The following is a 23,656-nucleotide window of genomic DNA, read 5'->3' as shown; positions in this document are numbered from 1 at the left end:
GCGCGTGTTGGGGGGAGGTTGAAAAGGAAGTAGGAGGTGGGTCTCCTGTAAGGTCTCTTAAGGAGGAGATGGGACTCAGCCCCCCCCCCCCCAGTGGAAAAGGGCTGAGACAGTTGGAAGCAGTGGTCACAATCAGAATTAGCATCCAAAATTCAGGAGGGGAAGAGCAGGGAGTGAGGGCAACAGCCAGAGGAAGCTGGAGGGCTTTAGGCAAGGGGGGAGGATAGTGAGATTGCAAAAGGGAACCGGTGATGGATGAGGAGGAAGATCTTCAGGAGGTCTCCTTTGTTGTCTTTGTTGGGGAGCAACCCTTCTAGCAGGAAAGGTGGATTGAGGCGCCTTTCACTCGACCCCCAAACATGCTGGCAGAAGAGGTAAGAGGTTTTACTTCTTTTGCCTATTATCCTCTTGCTTAAGGGGTGTGGAGTATCTCCTCCTTTCAGCCAGCTGCTTATCCCTCTTAGGGGTAGGATGAAGGAAAGAGCAGGGTGTTGCACTAGTGGGAAGGCCTTCTGCCTTCCCTGGCTTTACTGTTCCTGCTGCCCTTGCTGGTTGTTGGGGAAATCCATTGATAGATGTTCCCCCTCCTGTCAAGAGTTTGGGACCTGTGCATATTATTAGGTATCACTTAACACATTAGAGCCAACATCTGCAGCAGAACCACAATGATGAGAAGGGATCCTGTAAAGTAAGATGGACATAACTACCCTTACTTAGTTGGCATACTGCTTATCTTGTTTCTGTTAAGTTTTGAATGCATACAGAGCGAAAAACACTGAGTGTTTGAGTGGTTGGGTTTCAAAGCGAGCTTTGTTGTAACCCTTTACTAAACCTTTGCCATAAAACACAACCCCGCCCCCGATTTTCCGAGATGATAGAATCCGTGCTCGATGATCAGCTTCTCTTCTGAACTGTCCTTTCAAAATGTTAGGCTGCATTTCCTTTTGTTGTTGCTGTCGTTGCAGATGGTGGATGTTGATATTGGTGCTGGTGGGGATAACACCAGAAGAAAAATGGATGCGCTGACAGATAGTGCAGCTGAGATTGTTCCGCTGGAACTCTATGATTCAGCTCGAGCCAAAATAGCTGCTAATCTACAGTGGATCTGTGCTAAAGCTTATGGAATAGGTAACATATATGTGTATATCACCATTGAAAAATTATTATTTTATCTCTCTCCTTTCCCATTCTCCACCCTGGCCCCTCTCTCCCCCGCTCCCCTGGCCTTCTCATTAAATGGGTTTGGAATGGTGCTTTTTTAAAGCAGCAAATGTGTCAAACTGCTTCTCCTCTACGCTTTGCCTGTGTCTATAGAGAAAGGCCTCTCGTTCTCAACATACACCCCCTTTTCTTGTCTTGAATGGCTGTAGTTCTTTAAGTGCAGAACACCCTGCCATGTGTTTGTTTTTCCTTCGCCAAGCAGCGCTCTCCCACACAGCACATAAAGGCCTGCAAGAACCCAGCATTTGTAGGACTTAACTCTGCAAGTCATTTTGGCAGACGCTGCTGCTAGTTTGGGATAGTAACAGAATTGATCAGATATTTTTTTTAAAAAAAATCTTGTGGCATGCAGGAGGTTCAGTCATCCCGCTGTCTTTTAAAAAACCTGCAGCCTTTGAATTCTAGAACAAAGTGGTCAGGACCATCCACCCCTTTTGTTTAGTGTTCTGTGCTACGTATATAAAAATAAAGGGAAGCTTTTGATGGAAAATACCTTGCTGGAAACTTCTGTGCTAGCCCCAAAGTGCAAATTGGGACCTTTCCAATTTCCTTCCCCCCCCCTCCTCTAAAGCACTCTTGCCAGGCGAGGTTTTGCATTGCAGTAAATTCTTTTTGTCTGTTTTGGTCTCTTGCTTTCCATCTTTTGAGCGAAGATTTCTGGCTACTTATTAGCATAGTTCATCTAACTGAAATAACTGTGAGATACGTATTCAGCGTTACAGAAATCTCTCAATCTAACTCTAATTTGCCAAATGCTCCAAAATGCTTAACAAAATCACCTTAGCTTGCTTCGTAGTAATGCTGAAAACTGCAGTATATTTCTCCTGGCACATGGCATTTATGTGTTTCCAGCTAGTACATTACCTTTTTGTTCTATAATTATAAGAAATGTGCATGTGTTAAATTGAGATTAGGACTGCTATCACATGGTTTCCTGCAGTGATGAAAGTGCACTGCAGCTCTAGTGAACTGGAGTTTTAAAAAACAAGTTCACCGTAGAATAGTCTGCAACTGCAGTTTAGAAGATGGAAGCTTGTACGCGTCCATAATCGTGGTTTGTCTGTTGGAATATTCTGTATCTGATTTTAAGAACAGTATTGTATAGTTTGGAGCCATTGATTGGGTCACCCTGTGAAGGTAAAAGTTGTGTTTATAACCTCCATGAGAACTAGGCTTGAATGATAGCATGCAAAAGGTTACAGACATATCTGTTGGGATTCGAGATCAGTGTTAGAAGCATCTGATTTTTATGAGGGTCGTTTTGCCCCACAATTAAAGCAAATGTCCTTATTCAGCGTTCTTCCATGGCTGTGAAAAATGGAATGAGATATCTTATTTAGAATCCTGAAATACACCTGGCTTTCTAATCCAATGAAAAGTTGATTTTACGGGCCCCTATTGAGTGGATTTCAGATGCATCAGACAGAATTTTATCTCAGATTTCTCCCAAAACAATGGGCCAAGTTTCCTAAGCCTTCCAGAGAATTGGCGTAATTTCTGTCAATTTACATAATAATGTAACTGACATACTTCATTTCTGTCAGTTCCCATGGAGGTTATAAACACAACTTTTGTCAATTAGAAAAAAAAATCAGATTTGATGTTTGGTTTTAAGGCTTATGTCTCCCACCCACCCCCAAATATATTAAATCAAGGTTTTGCTTATTTGGACAAAATGAGCAGCAGAAGAAAGCTGCATTATTGATTTTACAAGTAGGTTTGGTGACAGGTGAAAGGAATAAAAGAGAAGTCTGTAAACTTTGTTTAAGGTGTTAAAGGTCTTGGTAAATGTATAAATCTGAATGAAACTTTAATGCATTGTGAACTTTAAGTGAAGCCTTGCTTTATATTATTTCAGTGTTTGATGCAGATTGATATGGGATCTTCCCTGATGAACCCTAGAGAACAGACTCTTTAATTACATTTGAAGGAAAGACAGCATTATGGAGGGCCTGTTCTGTCATCACTTTTAGTATAGCTGTGTAATTATTATTATTGTTTACTTACATGGTTTATAGCAAAACGTTAAGGGTTTTCCACCCATTTTTTTAGCAATTGGGAAAGTTCTTAAACTGAGGGATAAAGTAATTGGTCACTTGCTGAATTATTTTTAACTCATGTCATCCAGGATGGAGTTCTGTAGGGGTGGGGAGACAGATTTATCCTTCCCCCTTTCCACATGCAGTATAAAATTATGCCTCTGTATCCCTCAAATCTCCAGTCTTCTAAAAAGCTTTGCAAGGTTTCAGACTCATTCCACTTCAGAAGAATCCTGCTTCAGTTAGGTACCTGTACAATCTCAGCCTCTTCCAATGTGAAGCAATCACCTACTTTTTAATATCTGAGTGGCACTGCTGAAAGTAATCATCTTTGAGATGTATATGAAATTGTCATTAATTTTGTGATGACATGCCACTCTGTCTTGCGCTCACATGTGGTGATGCCAAAGGAACAGATATCCAGAAGCTGTTTTTGGTTGAAAGAGGGTAAACAAGCTGAAACACAATCCTGAAAAGGCAGAAATGCTGCTGATGGGAAAGCTGGCAGATCTGGATAAAGGTGCTGAACTAGTTTACAGTTGGGTGGCCCTCCTGGGCTTGAGGTTACATCTCTTGCTGTGGTGTCCAGGAGTGTCTTTTACAGAATGAAGCTGGAAGTTGCAGTCCTATCTCAGGGTAGATATTCCTGCACGGATTATAGATTGCATCCAAGATAGACTCTTGCAGTTGGGTTTATACTTGGTTGCCTTTGAAGTTTTCACTTGATGAAGCCAGCAAGGTAAAGTAGTGGTTAAAGTGCTGAATGAGGACTGGGTGGGCCCTCAAAGTGACGTTGGGCCAGTCATTCTCTTTAAACCCAGCCTACCTAGCAGGTTGTTGATTATTTACCTCGAGTATTTAAGAACAACACTTCTACTGGTCTGAGAAGCTCCTTGTCCTTTCTTCTCAGCAATTTTTAAAATAAGGAAATGCTTTTTTTTTTTCCTGGTCCGTTTGCATGTTTGATTAAGCTGCTGGTCATCCCTTGGCTTTGCTGTGTCAATACCGGTTCACTTGTTTGAACTCACTTGTCTTTTTATTTCAGATAATATCCCAGAGGAATTGAAAGATCCCTTTTATATAGACCAGTATGAGCAGGAGCATATTAAACCGCCTGTCATCAAGCTGCTGTTATCCAGCGAGTTGTATTACCGTGTCTGCAGCCTTATTCTGAAAGGGGACCAGGTGGCAACTCTGCAGGGACACCACTCGGTCATCCAGGCTCTGTCTCGGAAAGGGATTTACGTCATGGAGAGCGATGACACGCCCGTGTCCGAATCCGATCTCAGTTCTGCACCAATCAAAATGGTTAGCTTAAGAAAAACGAGAGCCGAGGTCTACCATTCTGTGCCTCGGTTTTCTTTGTTTTTTGCCTCCCTTGGTAGATCCCTGAAGGGTTGCCGGTCCTGAACTGGCCACCCCCCTTTCTCAGTCTTCTTGAGAGCTGATTGAACCCAGCATGTTTTTTTGTCCTGCAGAGTCCTCACATGGCAATGATTGATGCTCTCATGATGGCCTACACTGTAGAAATGATCAGCATTGAAAAAGTAGTCGCAAGTGTCAAATGTTTCTCTACATTCAGTGCCTCAAAGGAGTTGCCCTACGATCTGGAGGATGCAATGATATTCTGGATTAATAAGGTAAATCATGGGGTAATTTTATTAAGTTTTGTATGGAAGTCTCTGATTATCAGTGAACACCAGCATGGGATCTGCAAGCAGGGTACAATTTGTGTTTTCTAATATTATGAGAGAGAGAGAGAGGAAAAAGTGTTTCCCTACAGTAGCCAGGCAGTAGTATCATAAGAAGAGTCTCCTTGCTTCTGAGCAACATATAAGAAACCTTGGAGTAAAGAAAATTAGCTAGTGCAGGAGATCTGAAAGCTCCAAAATCTAAACGTTAATCTATTTGTCCTCTGTGTAAAATCTCTTTCTCATGCTTAATTCTGATGCTTGTATTTCTGAAAATAATATGTAACCAAAAATACTGGCCTTAATTTTGAGAATGCATTGGAAATCATGGTTGGGAAATGAGACAATGGAAATCCATATACTTAAGCCTGGAAGTAATTTTGTTTTCCTGGCTTTGTGGGGATATTGTGATTTCTTAAGCATAACAAAAGAGTCAAGATTACATTTAAGGCAAAGGGAATTAATATTGTGGAGTGTTAGTGCATATGCACACAATTTGAGACTGCTGTTTGATTTTTTTTTTCTTTTTACAAGTTTATGCCAGGCTTTGAACAACATGACAGAGTACGTTGAATAGGATGCCGAAATAATGGTTAAAAATCCTTGGATACGTTTTCTAGCAAAATAATATTACTTATTGTGGGGCAAAATGATCAGGTTGGCTGTATAGGATCAGTGATTAAGGAGATACTTCTGTTAAACGTAAGGATTGTACATCTGTATTCATTTCAGTTGGGATGACATAAACCTGTGCCTAACTCATAATTGAAATTAAGAGTCTAAAAGTGTGACACAATTTCTGCTGGTTTGTATTCATTGTGTACTGAGCGCATGTATTGGATATGAGGTATATAAAAAGCAGTACAGTGTGTTGATTTAGAGGACTTAAGCTGTCAGGTGGAGAAAGTCAGCGTTTGGGGTGGAAAATGGTAGGTGAATAAGCATTTAGTGCACTTCCATAGGGCGCTATGGATGCTGTCCCTTTAAAGAACAGCTAGCTGGCTGTCTAAAAAAGAGGTCATAGGAATAGAAAAATACCTCCATCAACCTTGCCACAATACTAAGAACCATAGAATTAGAGAGGATGCCTGTAACTGAACTGTGTGCGCATGCGTCTGAAGTGCCTATACTGCTAAGAATTTGAATGAAGTTTCTCACCATATTTGATTATCAGCTGGATTGGGTTGTAAGAAAAGGAGAGTGAAGCATATGATTATGGCTAGCCAGTATACCCCTTAGCAAGACCGGGAAACAGAGAGAAATAACAAAGCCAAGCTGCCATGAATTTTAGCAGTTAAAAACAAAAACGGAAAGGAATACGGTTGCCATCATTACCTTTTTTCCTTTGCTCTTTTAGGTGAACCTAAAAATGAGAGAGATCACAGAAAAAGAGATTAAATTAAAACAGCAATTACTGGAAAGCCCAGGTCATCAAAAGGTAAAGCACATTAGATGAAATGGGATGTTTATCTGATTGATGTGTCTGTTATTTGGATGCAAATCTGTTTTACCTTTGCAGTTGCTCCCAAGTCAGTAGGATTGATGATCCTGACTTGCACATCCTCTGCAAAATTACTTTATTGTTCCAGTTGCCCCTATTTTTTTTTTCTTTTTTTGTAAATCTGTGCATATGGAGAGCTTTTGAATACTTAGAGGTGTCACTTCAGTAGTGAAGACAGCTCTGTATGTGTGCAGATGTGCCATGGTTTCAAAATGACTGGAGCTTGGAGGCTGCCCTGGCGCTCGAATTTAGAACTTTAGTGTGCATTCCACATTTTATTTATTTTTTAAATTATTTTATCATGTTTGTGTAGCCTGTTTTCCAGATCTGTTTAAAATATCTGTCAAAATTGGATCTTGTTTAAATATTGGTACTTCATCTTGTGGGAGCGGGGAATGTGGTCTTGAGACGGAGGACAGTAGGAAGTCTCAACATCTACTCAGAAGACCTTGCAGGCTCGCATTTTCAGTAGACTTGGGTCTTCTCAAGTGCTGAGAGAAGTGACATGTGGAATTATTTGGAAGAACTAGCAGTGCATGTGTACAACCCTTTCCCTCTTTTGTCCCCTTTAAGTATTAGAAGTTACTAATATATATGCTATTGCACTTCCAATATTGGAGAATATAAGAAGCACCAAGCACAGTTGCACAGCCGTGGATGTGCATTGCTAAGTCCTGCTGAGATGTTCTTAACTGGTGTGGAAAAGGTGCTGTTGATCTTTCATATTGCACAATAAAACTTCTAAATGAGTTCCTAAGAGTTCTCTGAATTGACCCAAGTGATTCTTAAAGGTGCTGGTCTTCTTGCGTACTTTAAGCATTTCAACGTCAGAACAGTTCGCAATGTGAAAGAGGGTCCGGTTGAGGCTCATGTAAGGATTGCTAATGACATGCTCTGATGATGTTCCTCTCCTGTTCCCACGTTCCGTTCCCTGCTTCCTGAACAGTCTCCTTCAAAATGGTATTGGAAGTTAGTACCTGTAAGTGAATTAATTCTGTATGGGAGTTGTCATCCACAAAACCATGGCTTTTCATAGGTCTTTTATTTGCTTCCATTTAAAGTGCCGCGTTCACCACTTGCAACGTTTTCCTGGCTTCAGGCATTTTTTTTAAAAAAAGAAAATGTAGATTCCATTCCATGATTCTACGTACTGTACATGTAGCATACGTCACTACGCAGATTTCACAGTTGCCGATACTTGAAACTCTAGAAAGTGAGGGAAGGGGACTGATTTTCCGTCCCTTTTTCAAAAAATCCCTGCTGTGTAAGCATTAAGGTGAAGCTGGTCGGTTTAAAGTAATTTGTGGCTGAATTGATCTATACATTTGGATTTACATGGGTTGGTTTGGAAAACTTGCTCCGGATGAACGTTCCTCCACCTCTCCAAATGATTGCACATCACAATATCTTAAGAATATTTTCTTTCAAACATCTAAACGTGTAGTTCTTTCACAAAAAACAACTTAGGTGTTTTACATTCCCGTGTCTAAGACAGATTCTCCTTTTGGCCCTAGCTGGAGCTGCCTTTTTCTTGTGCTCCATCACGGTGTTTGCAGATGGACAAGAGGGGTGTTTCAGCCTGGTCCTTCTGAGTCCTTCTAGTTCTCTCACTGGTCTTTGTTGAGCCTATGCTGGCTGCTCAGATAAAATGGTTCAGTTTTAGCTTAGAGTTCCAGCTGCCTGTGGCTTAAAATACACTTGTTTCTGATCAGTGTTAGTGACAGAACGCTAGGGTTTCATAAACGTTGAGCTGGACAAATTCTGACAGCGGGGCATCCAAGGTGAATTAAGAATAGCGAGTGGTGGTCACAATTTGGAAAAGTTACTGCAAGCCTGAGGCCATATCCCAGCTTATAAACATTGGGTTTAGAAAGTTTATTCAGCACAATATCTTGTCATGCAAGTTTCCCTGTAATGGCTGATAGATATTTTCCTTTTGCAAGACAGCGCTTCGAATTCTGTCCCTCCCAGATTTTATTGGGCAGCGTAGAAAGACTGCCACCTCATGCAGAAGTCAGAGTTCAGGATTCACTTGAAAGCCTTGATTTTACAAGAAGGCTCTGCAATTTGGATAGAGAGCTTGACTCCCGTTTTGCTGGTTCCACTTGAGCAGAGAGACTGGAGTGAGATTTTAAACCAACCAGTTCACCTTACTGTGGAAAATAATCATATTCAAGATTTAATGGGCATTATAACAAATTGAAATTGTATACGTGTTTGATTGCCATCTTTTAGCTTGCAATGATGATTTGCTTAAGACTGATAAAGTGCATGCATTACTGAGGGCATGATACATCTAGTGGCTTGTGCTGCATGGTACAGTATGATTCACATTACATTACAAGTTTGTGGAGAGTCCCAGGCTGGAGGAGAAGCAAGTCTTTACAAAATCCCACAATTCAAATATTCGTATGCGACCTTTGCCTTGCAGATTAGGATATATTCCTCAGTATCCTTTTGCAATATTATTTCAAGATTCGGCAGAGCCATTTACCTCTTGGCTAGCTTACTTTAAATGAGACCAATTTTCAAATTAGATACCGATTCTGTAATGTCGATTTTTTTCTCTCTCTTGCTCAGAGCTTTAAAGCAAGCAAGACTGATCTGCAAAAATAATTTCTCCGCCTTTACTTTCCTCAAATATTTCATACAGAGACATAGCCTTCCTTACCTGAATAGCAATTTTGTGTTTTATGTTTTGGATAACAATAGTTATTCTTGAGAACAGTGGGATAGATCTGGTAAGTATCAGTTAAAAGCTATAAGATGAATGCAGTCTCCATACAATGTCGTGAAATATTGCAATTTTTTTTTAGTTACTGTGCTTTTCCTGCTAAACTGGTGGAGTTTTCAGCTGCATCTAGTTTTATGCAATATTATGCAGTGGCCCTTGAAGTTTTAATTTATATATTTAAGTAGTGTGTGAAGGATCTATGGAGATGCTCCATATGTTTAATTAAAGTACTGGAGATGGTCTTTGGGAGATTATTCTTTGTGTGTGTGTGTGTCAGAGACAACTTGTAAGCTAAGTGAGTTGCTGATTTGGAGCACAGCAGCACCAAAGATCAGATTAATAATTAAATTAGTATGTGTTGACAGTGGGTGGAAGAAGAGAGACACCGTTGTAATAAAAATGCTAATTAGTTTATTACAAAGCTTTGCCCATTCTGAACTTTGTATTTTTTTTTCTGTGTGTTTCTCAAAAAGAATAGTTACTTACGTATTCTTAAAAGAATATTAGTTAGGTTTAGTGCAGGGTCTGCTTTTAGAAAAGTGATTCCAAAATGAGCAAGCAGGTATTCACAAAATGAAATGCTGTAACAGCAAAGTGCTTATAACACCTTGTAAACAGAAGATTGCTGGTTTGAAACAGGGCAGAAGTATTTCAAAAGAGCTTGTGTGGGATCAGTGGTGAATGGGTTGAATTGAGAATGAGGAAGCTGAGTTCTAACCCATCCTCAGCCCTGGAATCTCATGGGATGACTTTGGGCCCATCACAATCAACCTCAAGGGTTGTGGTGGAAAAAAAAAAGTTCTGAGTGAAGTTTGGGATATCAGTCTAACAAGCAAATAAATCTAGCTTTATTAAGAAGCCTATTATTATTCTACCCGGATTGGAAAGTATAATTTAATCAGCACCTAATGCACCCAGAAAGAATCTGGGCTGTATTTTTGACCACAAGTTTTGTCTCCCTCTCTCAGGTGCGTTACCGCCGAGATCATCTTTCAAGTCGGCAGTTGCCCTTTTTCCCGTTGCTTGAAGATCTGATGAAGGATTGCAGTGATGGTGCAGCTTTACTGGCTGTAATCCATTATTACTGCCCTGAACAAATGAAGCTTGATGGTAGGTTGATAACAGAGTTTAAAAGAAACCTGGTTTCCAAATACTGCCCGAATGGAGTGTGAGGAGATGCCAAAGTGTCTTTAGAATGAGATTTGAATAACTCTGGTGTCCCTTATAACCCAGTCACCTTCAAGGGAGTGATCCACTCTAACCTGCTTGGTGTTAGGACTGTTGATTGCAGGGGAAATATTAAGCCCACGTTGAAGCATCTTTCTGGTTGAAATGAATGGAACAAAACTGCTTAATTTCTGCTCAGATCACGTTTCTGCGGAAAAGAAGTCTGTTTCTTTGCCTTTATGGACAACTGTGTTGTTGTACGTAAGCTTCTTAAATAAGGTTGTTCCTTCCAGATTACTCCTTTGCGGACTTGTGATTGTGACTTCCCCAGTCTGGCATTTCTGGATGTGCTCAGGGCTTCAAGTCTTAGAATTTCTTCCGTTCCTGTTGGCAAGGGAGTCTGAAAGTCGCAGCCTTCAAACAGTGAAAGGTGTCAGGTTACTGCCATAGAGTAATGGTGTTTTTGAGGAGGAGGAGGAGGAGATGGGCGGCTATACAGATTTAATAAGTAAAACCTCTAGAATACCGTTGTTATCTGAAAATACAGATTAATGCAACAGTCCTGGAAGTGTCCATGTTCTTAGTTACCTTCTCTTGTCAAGATAACTTAAAACGTGAACTTACATGACTCAGTCTTTCGCCTCCTTGTTCTAATTCTTCGCTGAAACTAGCCAGGACCTCTCTCTTCTCAGGCCTACGATGTAACTTTTTCACAATCCAAGAGTAGCTAACCCTGTGTGTTGGGCTGATTCATCTTAGTACCCTCGGTGTCTTTGGCAGAAGGTAGACAACTGCTTGTTTTCCTAAACGTTCTCTGGCATGTTCTTCAGGGAAAACTTTGATGGTGTCCTCTGTTATGAACCATGGAAACTGAGGGCTAATTCTCCAGGCTACTTTGTGACTATTGCCTTGTGTCTTCCCTACAACCACTAGAAATCTGCTTGAAAGAGGTCACGTCAATTGCAGATAGCATCTATAACATTCAGTTGCTTCGAGAATTTGCAAATGGGTATCTCAACAAATGCTTTTACCTTACTCTGGAGGACATGTTGTACGCCCCTTTAGTTCTCAAGGTAAGAGAGGGAAGGCAGTCACACACTTTCCAGTAATGTGCAGGCAGTCCGTTTATGTCACTTTTTCCCCCCCTCTCTCCCTAGCCCAATGTAATGGTTTTCATTGCTGAATTATTCTGGTGGTTTGAGAACGTCAAGCCAGATTTTGTGCGTCCCAGGGACCTCCAAGAAGTGAAAGATGGTGAGTAATTTGGGCCATGGGGGCTTATGGGTGGTAACCAGAAAAACTTTACAGCGGAATTGGCTTCCTTGTCTTCACTCTGTAGGATATTCTCAAGTCTTAATTTTCAAAATGGTAAATTGGTATTTTTTGTCCAGGCGCAAAAAGTTGCAAAAGAAGAGGGAGAAATCCCTTTCAGGCCCCTTAAACGCAGTGTCTGGAAAGTGGAGCCAAAATGCCGAGCTCCCTTCTTCCATTCTGCCACTGCTCCTCCCAATATCAGTGGCAGCAGATACCTCGCATCAGTCCTCTGTATGAGTGCCTGAAGAAGAAAATGCACGTTATTCCACTCCTCTCCTACCTAAAGATGGAATTCAGTCTTCTAAGAGTTGCCCTCCAGAGCCCCTTCTGGAATTGCAAAGATGACCTCACGGTAGTTGGCTTGCACTAGAGAAATTGGAGGTGGTTTGTGATCAACAGGTCTGGTCATAACTGGAGCTTTTCCCAACCCGATGCCTTCCAGATGCATTGGATCCAAGCTGGCTGGGACTCCTGGCAGTGGAAATCTATTCCATATTGGGGGAAGGTGGCTTTTATGCTCCTTAGATGGAAGCAAACTCCTTGCTTCCTTTTTTGTCTTGGATTCCCATGCCCAATGCGGTTTTTGAAACCACTCCAAGGGGCTCCCTGCTGGAACTCTCCTTAGGAAATTTCAGAATGGTTTTCTTTTGAAAACAGCAGATTTCTTGCACCAGTTTGAAGGCACTGCAGTCAAGCCTTTTGCTTCGACCCCTTAACACGTAGCAGATTCTTTAGATTTCTTTAGCTGAACGTTGGGGCTCCTGATGGCCGGAAGATGGTTTCAGTTAATGCTAACCCTGTAAACAAAATGTTTTAGCTAAAACCATGTTGCAGCAGAAGAGCAGCCGCCCACCGGTACCTATTTCCAATGCCACAAAGCGGAGTTTCATGCCAAGTCCAGCTGTTTCCAGTTCGGCTGATGTACAGCCCCCAACTCAGGTCCCGCTGGAGACTTGCAACAGGTATTACCAATATCCTGAAATATTCTGATGATTCGTAAGTCCCTTTTTCTGTTGCTCCACTCTGTCTTGCTTTCCTTGAAGGTTTTAGGGCTCAGAATGACAGCATTACACAGTTCTGAACATGAAGATCATGAAGTGAGCCAGGGGAAGTAAGAAGCTACGCATTTCCGCCGGTTGGCAGAAAAGTTGTTCTGAGAATTTATTTTCCGGTTTTTTTTCTTTATCTCTTGACCCAAATAATTAGGACTTTCAGTGGTCCTGGTTTCCCTGGGGTTATCTGGTCCTGCATTTGAAATGCTTAGTACAGTAATCCTGCAGAACGACTTTCCTGTCTCAGTCACTTGATTCTCCCTGTTCAAGTTACGGTAATTAATTTTGAAGAAAGGACTCTTGAGGCCCGGATTCACTCCTCTTTCCTTTTCCTTTTTTAAAAACCTTGCTTCATGTTAAGATCACGTGCTTTGCTAGCTTAAGTAGAACGTTTTCATTTTGAGATCGTGGGCTTGATTTTAGGCTGAATCTCCCTGACTTCTTTTAGGAAAAAGGCTTGGCCCAGGGAGAGGTGTTTTCTTGCCTATTGGCATTGTGTCTGTTTGAAAAGAAAGCCTGTTATATCCCGGGTGACCTCTGGTGTGTTTTCAAACAGCGGCAAAGGAAGTCCTGCCTTCAGCCCATCTCATTCCTTGCTACCTTTAAGGCAGAAGCAACAGAAGTCACTCCAGGGGGAAGACAGCTCAGGTAATGGCCTAATTCCTGTTCTTAGGATTCCTGGATGAGCAGCTTGATGTGCAAAGGTCTCGTGGCTGCAGAAGGGGCATTTTTGGAACGTGGTCTTTCTGGAAATAATTCAGCACGACTGACTAAAGCAGTGCTGTTACAATAGCTTTAATACCGCCCTTAGAATGAAGACGTTCATTCATTCGTTCAATTCGTATGGCCGCTCATCTCAAATTCATACTAACTAGGGTTAAAAACAGCTTAAGAAACAGGAAACGGTAACCCTCATATGAACTGCAGTCGGGGTAAAAACAGATTCACCTGTAACAAAACATGGCCGCTGGATGGGCTCAGCCACATCTCCCAACCCCAGGCACAGTGACAGAAGCATGTCTTTAGGGCCTTGTGGAAGGCCAGTTGGATTGGGGCCAGTCTAATCTCTGGGGGAAGGACATTCCAAAGGGCAGGCGCCATGACAGACATCCTGCCTAGAACACCTACATAAGAGTGATTCACATAATACGCCCTTACAACACCTCTACTTCTCAACTGCTCTGGTTACCTTACTGGGAGCTTCTAATACCTTTCAAAGGCATTAAAGATCTGACTCTCCCCTGCAGGCACTGAGTCGGGGAGTGGTATGTTCCTATTGGCTGAATTTTTGCTTTATGTCCTTCTGTTTTAATGTTTTTATTATTGGTTCACTGTGTTGTTTTTATATAGACCTAATTGTTGTTTATTAGTTATGTAGGTTGCCCTGAACCATGCGTTGAGCCAGCAGCTATATAAATAGAATAAATAAATGCATATAAACATAACTGCCGATACTTAAATACTTTTTAAAATATATGTTTGCTGATACCTAAATGCTTTTTAAAAATATGTGTACGTTTAAGTATCAGCAGGTAAGTTTGTAAAACATTGTGTGATATCTTGGTTTTTTTAGGCCAACGGCATCGATCTAATTCCTTGACCCGGGTAGATGGGCAGCCTCGGGAATCAATTCTTGCATGGCCAGAGAAGAAACAAAGGTAACCCCCATTTTGTGGGGTGGCTCGCACCCTAGAGTCCCTCCCACCAGCTTGGAATTTTATAGCCTCTTGGATTTTATATTTATTTATTGCATTTTATAATTGTAATGTGTTTGATTTTTATGAGATTTTAACGTTTATGGCTGTAGTTTGATTTTATTGTAAACCGCCCAGAGTCCCTCTTTTGGGGGAGATGGGCGATAATTAAATTTAAATAATAAAATAAAATAGATAAAAACGTGTCAGATATTTTATGGACCACCCAATTTGAAATAAAATTGTCTGCACTGAAGTTGACCCAAATCATCAGTGGCAGATTTCAAATCCCCATGAGTTGCCTGTTAAAGCAAATAAAGGAAGCAAACTTCTGTTGCTATCCATAAACCTGTAAGGTTTTTTAGTCGGTAAAATACATTCCTATTAGTCCGGATTTGGTCAGCCCTGATACGGCGTTCTTTTCCTTTTAATTTTTTACTTTGTATGATAAAATACTCAGAATACAGAGGAGGTTTTTCCTCCTCCCCCCAAACCATACTTACAATGGTCGGTTGTCTCTTTTAGGCCTCTTTCACAACCAACACCGTTTGCTCTTCATCATACGGCAAGCAGTGACGCGGACCCCAGTTCTGGCGATAGTGTTAGTCTGGCCAGGTCCATCAGCAAAGATAGCCTGGCATCCAACATTGTCAACATCACTCCAAAACAGCAGCTTCCGTCCGCTGCTGTGAAAAACAGTGGGAAAAGCTTGCTGAACAACGTTGAGATAGAGGACGAAGACGAAGAATTGATCGCCATAATCCGCCCCGATGCCGCCCCAAACCACGGCAGTCTTGAACTTCAGAGTGTGCCAGCTCGATCACCCGGGTTGGCCGCCACCGCCTGGACTCAGAAGTCACCAAGCGAGGTTTCCGAAAACAAGCCGGAGAGCTTTTTCCTGGAACCTTTAATGCCTGCCGTTTTACGGCCAGCCAAGGAAAAACAGATCACCAATAAGGAGGATGAACGTGGGGAAGGGAAAACAAGAGGCTACGTAACCAAGAGACTGAGTGAGGGGCATGTGGCTTTGGCTCGTAAGAAAACCAATAATAGCCATGGCGATCACGGCCTTAATAGGACTTTCAGTGTGGCTTCTAGTTCTGAACTAACCGTGATTGCGGGCCCCAGTGTGGCAGAGCCCCTTGTACGCTCAGAAGCTAGAATAGAACCCTTTTGTCCCCAAGCCAGCAGCAGTTTGGAACCTTCCTCTCGAGAGCAGCCTTCAGGAGGCTTCTTCCTCCACGCCGCCAAATCAGAGGAGGCCGTGACAAGTAGCGCAAATGTCGGCTATCTGAAGAGCCCAAATTCCCACGTGGCAGATACCTCATGGGCAATGGTCAGGCAAGATTCTGACTCGTCCATTCTAGATATGGAGGAAGCCGACCAAGACTTGGTGGCAGATGACCATCCTCTAATTGCCAAGTACATAGGAGAAGAGGAATCTGCGAAGCTTCAGGAAGACATGAAAGTCAAGGAACATGAAGATAAAGATGACGCCAGTGGGCGTTCGAGCCCGTGCCTGAGTACAATTTCCCAGGTTAGCAGTGTGTCCATGACCAGCGGGAGTGCCAGAATGACTAACTTTGCCGAGCGGAAGCTTCAGAGACTGAACAGCTACGAAACGAAATCCAGCACAAGTAGCTCACAGAAGACCACCCCGGATGGGTCAGAGTGTTGTCCAGCTCCACTGACCACCTGGAAACAGAGGAGGGAGCAGAGTCCCAACAGACAGAGCAAAGATAATGTTAATCTCTTGGCTTCCGAGCTGGTGCAGCTTCACATGCAGCTGGAGGAGAAGCGGCGAGCAATAGAGGCTCAGAAGAAGAAGGTGGAGGCGTTGTCGGCCAGGCAGAGGCTAAAACTGGGCAAGGCGGCGTTCTTGCACGTGGTGAAGAAAGGGAAAGGCTCTGAGGTTTCTCCGCCACTTAAGCCAGAACACTTCACAAAGGAGTCCTCTGGGTCCTACGGGGAAGGCGTGGAGGAGGACACTTTGAATTCCAAAACTGAGGCGTTCCTTACAAAAGAGGACGTGGGCGAAGAGGTCCTTGATTCTCACGAAATACCCATAGTGAAGGTCCAGGAAACGGTCGGTTTTGTTGAGCAGAACTTTTCCAGAGAGCCCACCATCCACGAAATTGAGAAAAGTAAGATGATTTCCGCTGCTCTTCTAGAAGAGAACATCGAATCTGCTGACCTCAACGAATGTGATCTTTCTATCGAGAAGCTCAATGAAACCATCAGCACTCTTCAGCAGGCGATCCTGAAGATTTCTCAGCAGCAGGAACTTCTCATGAAAGCCCCAACGATGTCAACAAGAGGGGGCTCTCAGGACCAAAAGATAAAAGCCCCCATTCACTTTGTGGAGCCCCTCTCCCCAACTGGCACAACCAGTCTCCGCAAACCACCTCGGCTCGGCCAAGGCCGGAATCCCCGTTCGGGAAGGCCATCTGAACTAAAAGTGGCCAAGGACCGTCAGCACACCATGCCTCGCATTAAGACTCCGACTCCTAGTGTGGACACCTTACCACATTTAAGACAATTTCCATCCAACCATTCACCCAAGGTGCCAGTTGAAACGGCTCTTGAAAATAACCTGGATCCAGGCCGCACTCCGCAGGAGAAACTTTCCTTTGAGAGCTACCGACTCTGCAATGATAATCAGCGGGGGGGATTTATTTTGTCCTCTTCCAGAGACACAAACATCCTCTCGGAAGCGATCAAGGATGTGAACAGTAACGTTGAAGACTTTCACCTGGCTTGTTTTGATCTCTCAGGCAAAGAGAACATTCCTGTGGAAGAACCGTTGAAGGGCAAAGCTAGCCTGATTGAGGTTGACCTCTCTGATTTAAAAGCACCTGAGGAAGAAGTGGAAAGCCAGGACAGCTCTTCGGATTTGATCAGTGAGATGGACCAGAAGTCAGGCGTCGGGTTCTTCTTCAAGGTAAGGCCAATCAAGATCAGAAAACCATTTGTAGCAACTCTTGTCCCTATCCTGCTTCGTTTGATTTGGAGACATAGTACAAGGGACAGATTATTTTTATTTTACTGGCAAAATAGTTGCCTTATTCTCTCATTGTGTTGTGTGTTTGTTGAGAAATGCTTTTGAAGTGAAGTTGTAACTTTCTGTCAACAAACACTTGACAGCGATCAGTTACCTTGCAAAACAATCAATTCCAAGTTTTGGTTAGGATGTATCCACATAATGGTATAGTCAAAAGAGCTGAAGAGTGTTTTCGTTAGTGGGATACTGTTTAAAGGAAAAGATAACCTCCTCTAGTTGGTCTTAACTTGGTTCTCTTTCCGAAAGCCATAAGACAGTATAATGAAGCATGCTCCAATCCGGGTACTGCAGGGAATAGACTTCAGTTCTCAGAATTCCCCCACCAACGTTGGCATGGCAGAGAACTCTGGAAGTTGAAGACCACAGATTGGGGGCATGCAGGTTGAAGAAGGCTGTGTTAAAACTTCTGCTACGTCTTGTGCTTTCCTTTCATTTGGGGTGCACAGTAATTGCAGGCAACCGGCGAAGAAGCTTGTTCTTGAGTTGTTGGTGTGATCAGTAGGTGCTACAAGGAGTCCTCGCTTAACGATCACAGTTGGGACCCGAATTTCGGTTGCTAAGTGAAGTGGTCAGTAAATGAATCTGACTCAATTTCACGACCTTTTTGTGGTGATCGTTAAGCGAACCACATGGTTGTTAAGCAAATCACAGAGTTCCCCATTGATGTTGCTTGCCAGAAGCTGGCCGGGAAGGTTGACAATGGCGATCACGTGACCCCGGGATGCTGCAGTGGTCAAAAGTGCGAACTATTTGCCAAGCACCCAAATCGTGATCATGTGACCACAGGGAAACTGCAACAGTCGTAAGTGTGAGGACCGATTGCAATTTGGTTTTCCCAGCACTGTTGTAAGTCTGGACAGTCACTAAACGAATGGTTAAGTGAGGACTACCTGTAGTCTGTTTACTACATACATACATACGTATCTCCTGTTTTTTCTCCTCAGCAGAGCTCAAAACTGCAAACGTAAGAGTTTCCAGGTGCAAAACCCTTCTGCTTAGTAGAACCTGTGCTAGTCAAAGACCAAAATAAAAACACTGTATTTTTTAGTTTAAGAACTTTCAGATTTGAGCTTAGAAGCATAAAGATCTTGGGAGATCTACCAGCTAGCCTAGGGGTTAGCTACTACCATTTATTGTAAACTAAGGAAACGGCAACTCAGTGGTTAGGAAAGCCATTGTCTGCGTATTTTCTTCCTACATTTTGACGTTTCTCCACTTTCTAGGATGAACAGAAAGCCGAAGATGAGCTGGCGAAGAAACGTGCCGCTTTCCTCTTAAAGCAGCAGCGCAAAGCCGAAGAGGCGCGGCTTCGGAAACTGCAGCTCGAGGTGGAAGTCGAACAAAAGAGGGACGAAGCCCGGTAAACACCCTGTCCCTATAAGGAAGGATCTGGGAGTGGGGGCTGGCAGGCGCCGTTGCCTTTTGCTTTTGCGTTCTCTTCCTCCTTTGAGAGTCTGGAGTCCACCCTTGCTCTTGCAGCCGTAAAGCGGAAGAAGACCGTCTGAGGAAGGAAGAAGAAAAGGCCCGCAGGGAACTCATCAAGCAAGAGTATTTGCGGCGGAAGCAGCAGCAGATCCTGGAAGAACAGGGCTTGGGGAAGCCCAGATCCAAAGCGAAGAAGCCACGGCCAAAATCTGTCCATCGGGAGGAATCCTACAGTGACTCGGGAACCAAGTGTTCCTCTACCCGTAAGCCACAGCCCCAGTTTTGGTTTTCGTGTTGTTCTGATGAAGCTCTGAATCCTTTCTGCGGGCTCACAACTTCTCCCCTTTTCTCTCTTGGTCAGCTGATAATCTGAGCAGTGCCCAGTCAGGTTCTAGCTTGTCCTTGGCATCTGCAGCAACAACCGAGCCAGAGAGCATTCATTCGGGGGGCACACCTTCCCAGAGGTAAGAGCACCTGTAGAGAGAGAGTTGGGGGCTTTGGGAATAAAAGGGGGGTGTTTCCTGTGTGCCTTGTTTGACCACAGACCAAGAATTTCAGCTGGTAGGTAACGGTGTTTCATCTGGAACTACTTAAGTCCACCTCCCCGTTAGAGGTACATTTGAGAAATAACCAGCAGGAAATCAATCTACCATCTGTAGAAGGATATCCCAGGTTCATCTTTTCTCAGCTCCCCCCACCCCCAATCTACAACAGCGTAACATGGCTATCCCCCTCAATTTTTTTGTCTTTTTGAAAATGAAGGAAGTGAAAGTGGGAGGAGGTTGAGTTAGGTATGTTTGCACTGGGTAGGTGTTTTTTTCCCTCCCTCCCTCCCTCCCTCCCTCCGCCCGGGTATGATCCATGTGAACATATGGGTCATGGAATTGTGTTTCTCCTGGCAGAGTGGAATCAATGGAATCCTTGCCCATCTTGAGCAGGAACCCAAGTCGAAACATGGAGCGAGACTGGGAAAACACTTCGACAGCATCTTCAATTGCCTCCGTGGCAGAATATACAGGTAAAGTGACGGATCTTAGCTGTTTCCGTACAGCCTTCAAATCTGACCCTTATGGCTTTGAGTAGGAGTAATGGAGCCACTGCTTTGCGAAACTGAGTAAGCGGCCCAGTGCTCAACTTTTCTCAGCTCACCACAAGGGAAGTTTCGTTGCTGAGCTGGAGATTTGAAGTTTGCCATCGCTTTTGAAGTAAAAGGGCGGCGGGTGGGGAAGCTTTTAAAGGGATGTTCTAATGGAACTAATGATTTACCTGCTTAAAAACCATCTCTCTCTAGGCCCAAAGCTATTTAAGGAGCCCAGCAGCAAGTCAAACAAATCCATCATTCATAACGCCATCTCCCACTGCTGCCTCGCGGGAAAAGTGAACGAGCCTCATAAGAATTCCATCTTGGAGGCAAGTATTTCTCAGGGAGTTTTGGGTATCCGTTGGTCATCTAGAACATGTCTCTCTCAACCTTGGGTCCTGCAGCTCATTTGCCCAAGTTCCAGTGGGAGAATGTAAATCTGCACTGCTTATTTGGGGAAGTATCAGCCGCAGCCTGTTAAAGGATGCTGATTGATGTTGGCTCCGTTTTCTTGGGGGGAAAGCGCCAGACACCCTTGGCCCTAAACTTCTATATGGGGGACAGGGCCTGACATGGATCCAGATAGTTGTGGTTTATAAACAAGGGGTTATGGAATAGTGTAATACAGGAGCCTTTCCAGTTGTGACGTTCAACACATCATAGTTAAACATGCACGTAGCCTCTGCTGGAGTTAAGTCCAGATGAAAATTTTCCCACTGCAGGGCCGCAATCTGGAAGCGTGGCTTGAAGCTCCTGGCCCTCACCTTAGTCTTGCATGTTGTCAGCAGTCAGCAGTCTTGTACATTCCTTGAATACTTGCTTTTCCTGGCCCTCAATTTTCTTTCCTGCCCGCAGGAGCTTGAAAAGAGCGAGGCCAACCACTACATTATTTTATTCCGGGATGCTGGCTGCCAGTTCCGAGCACTTTATTGCTACTACCCCGACACAGAAGAAATCTACAAGCTGATAGGAACGGGGCCAAAGAGCATCACCAAGAAAATGATCGACAAGCTGTATAAGTACAGCTCGGACAGAAAGCAGTTTAACCTGATTCCGGCCAAAACCATGTCCGTCAGCGTAGATGCTCTGACAATTCACAACCACTTGTGGCAGCCCAAGCGGCCCGCAGTGCCAAAGAAGAGCCAGACTCGGAAATGACACGAGGTTTCTGTGGGTTAGATTTCATCCTCGGGTATGAAACGAGCAGAACCATAAACCCTTTTCTTTAAAAAAAGAGAGAGAGAGAGAGAGAAAGGTGCTTCTTAAACATGGATGCAAGGAAAGAGTGATGGAAACGGCTCCAGTGTTCTTTTTTGGGGGTGGAACTCATTTGTGGGTTCGATTTGGTATGAATGACAAAACGGCTGTTACACCCTTTGCTAATTTCCTGCGGCTTTTCACAAGAGGGAAGTGCCCACGGCAAGAGCTGAAGCTGCGGATTTACCTTTTTTTTTTTTTTTTTTTTAACTTGAAGCTCTTCATCGGTACCAGTTGGGATTCTGTTTTCTGTCTTCGTTTCTTCCGATTCTGCACTCCTGCAAAAAGCAAGCTGTCTCAAAGTTGGTGAAGCTGCGGTTTAGGAGAAAGAGAAGGGACCAGGCGGTGGGGGCAGGCAGGTTTTTCAAACAAAACCTTTAGGGAAAACTTACTTTTTCCTTCTTGACTCCTAAGGACTTGCTAACACATAAACCTAAGGGTACTGCATACTTACTGCCAATGTTTAGCCAGGCTCTGATTTCTTGAGGGGAGAGTGGGGGAGCCCAGCCCAGCCCAGCCCACCATGCCACTTGCTGCTCAGTTTACCTACAGTATCAATTTCTTGATATGCACTGAAAGATGTAAAATCGCTTTTTTTTTTTAAAATGAAAACAGAGGACATATGCAAACTGGGATGGCTTGCAAACCTTTTGGCAACACAATCATGAAGAAGCAAACAGGTGCTACTGGCTGGATTAGCTATCCCTCATTTGAAACTTGAGACATGCCGAATGGAATACAGTCAACTTTGGTCTTCTGATTCAATTAGTATCCTAATCTCTCCCCCCTCCTTTTTTTTTTGTTTGGTCTTTTAAACAAAGACAGACCCTAGTAATAGTGGAATGTTTTTCACTCCAAGCACGTTAACTCCATGGAATGGTGCACTTGATATCACCGATTCTGATGCTTTTTAAATCATGTCCTGAACTGTAATGCTACTTTGTCCTGTCTGTCTGTCTGTCTGTTTTTGCTGGATGAGCAGCATGCTCTTAAGATGGAGTGTGTTCTTTTTTAAGTTTCTTGTGGGAGCTCTTTTTAATTTGGGAAGGGACGCAATATACAGGTACCTACAAAAGCCAACTGATTTCCATATATTAGCAATTTTTAAACAAATCTGTATTGGTTTTGAAAGCTCAAAGATGGCTTTGGGTCCGTCCCCTCCCCCCCCTTTCATCTTGAAATATTAAATCTTGAGTTAAAACCTTTAAACCTGTGTGTGCTTTCACCTTCCAAAAAAAAAAAAAAAACACCAACCCTCTTCACAACTTTTGGGATAATGCAGGGTGCTTTGATGATTATGTGACTGTTTTAAAATGTGTCTATTCCCCTCCCCAAGGAAGGCATCATAAATAGCTGCAGTCTTTAGCCTTGATTGAGTCCCAGACACATCTTTTCTCAGACCCTACTGGTTGGACATTTTTTTCTGATACAGTTTTGGTTTGCACATGTTTACTTCTACTTGAAATGTTACTTGAATACGTTTTGTGTAGCGCAAAGGATGCTCTTCCAACACTAGCAAAGAACGAAAGAGATGAAAGACGCCCTTGTGTAATTATTTATGGATTTAGAAGAAGAATAACGGGATGGAAAAAGAATTTTGTATAGAAAGAGGCGAGAAATGGCACACTCAACACTAAGCTAGGGGGCAAAAAAATCAGAATGAAGGTCTTCCATCATTGCCATTTCCTTAGTTCTCTTCCCTCAACGTTCATTTTAAATAGACTGACTGTACATTTTGTTTGATAGTCAAATACCTTGTAAATAAGGCTTCATTTCTAAAATATTTGGAGTATTCAATGTGGTTGTGAGCATTTTTTTTTTTTTTGGTTACATGCTTTTCATGCTTGATTTCTCACTGTTTGATATACAACGTATTTATTTTATGGAAGCACTGAAATAAAGATCATCATCCGATTTTTGTTTTTCCATGCGTTTTTGTGTGTGTGGTTAAACATGTCCCTGTGTGTCAATATATGCATGAGGCTTTAAAGATGTGTTTTGTTACGTTCCTGCATGTCGTGAGCCATTTAGTTCCTTAAGCTCCTACAGAAATGGCCACTGAGTTGTAACTTTAATGTTAGAACAGTTAAAACATTTTACACCTTTCACACAGAAGACTTTTCATTTTGGCCTGTATTGATGAGTTACCCATTAGAGTGTTCACTGGCAATGCATCAATATTCCCTATGGAAACCGTATCTGTATATGTTCAGTACTGCTGCTGTCTTTCTCTCACGTGCTGTTAAGAGTGCCCGCTTTATACTAAACAGAGGGCAGAGCTTAGTAACACAAATTGTTAGAAATTATAATAGTTCTGAGCAGGAGGCCATCACTGTCCTCCTACAAGATCAAGCATCAACTGTTTCCAAAAAGGTTGCCAAATTTTTAACAACAACCATGTAGTGATTAAAGCATCAGG

General features: G+C 43.0%; 1 protein-coding gene across 2 annotated transcripts; it reads left to right on the top strand.

Annotated features, from left to right (window-relative positions):
- The first annotated feature begins 943 nt into the window (after positions 1-943).
- On the top strand, positions 944-23,151 carry CAMSAP1 (calmodulin regulated spectrin associated protein 1). Of its 2 annotated transcripts, XM_063316412.1 has the most exons (17): positions 944-1,128; positions 4,306-4,568; positions 4,739-4,900; positions 6,309-6,389; positions 10,155-10,296; positions 11,287-11,426; positions 11,511-11,607; positions 12,485-12,629; positions 13,276-13,367; positions 14,293-14,377; positions 14,939-17,354; positions 18,698-18,834; positions 18,954-19,162; positions 19,261-19,363; positions 19,802-19,917; positions 20,191-20,309; positions 20,836-23,151. In XM_063316412.1, exons 1-17 carry the CDS (start codon positions 966-968, stop codon positions 21,136-21,138), a joined length of 4,773 nt encoding a protein of 1,590 aa, XP_063172482.1. In that variant the 5' UTR covers positions 944-965; the 3' UTR covers positions 21,139-23,151. The 2 variants fall into 2 exon arrangements, with proteins under 2 accessions (XP_063172482.1, XP_063172483.1); XM_063316413.1 differs by lacking the exon at positions 6,309-6,389.
- Positions 23,152-23,656: the final 505 nt, after the last annotated feature.

Source organism: Candoia aspera, chromosome 16 (assembly GCF_035149785.1).
Source record: "Candoia aspera isolate rCanAsp1 chromosome 16, rCanAsp1.hap2, whole genome shotgun sequence".
In the NCBI taxonomy this organism is placed as follows: domain Eukaryota; kingdom Metazoa; phylum Chordata; class Lepidosauria; order Squamata; family Boidae; genus Candoia; species Candoia aspera.
This window is presented reverse-complemented; position numbering and strand designations above follow the sequence as displayed.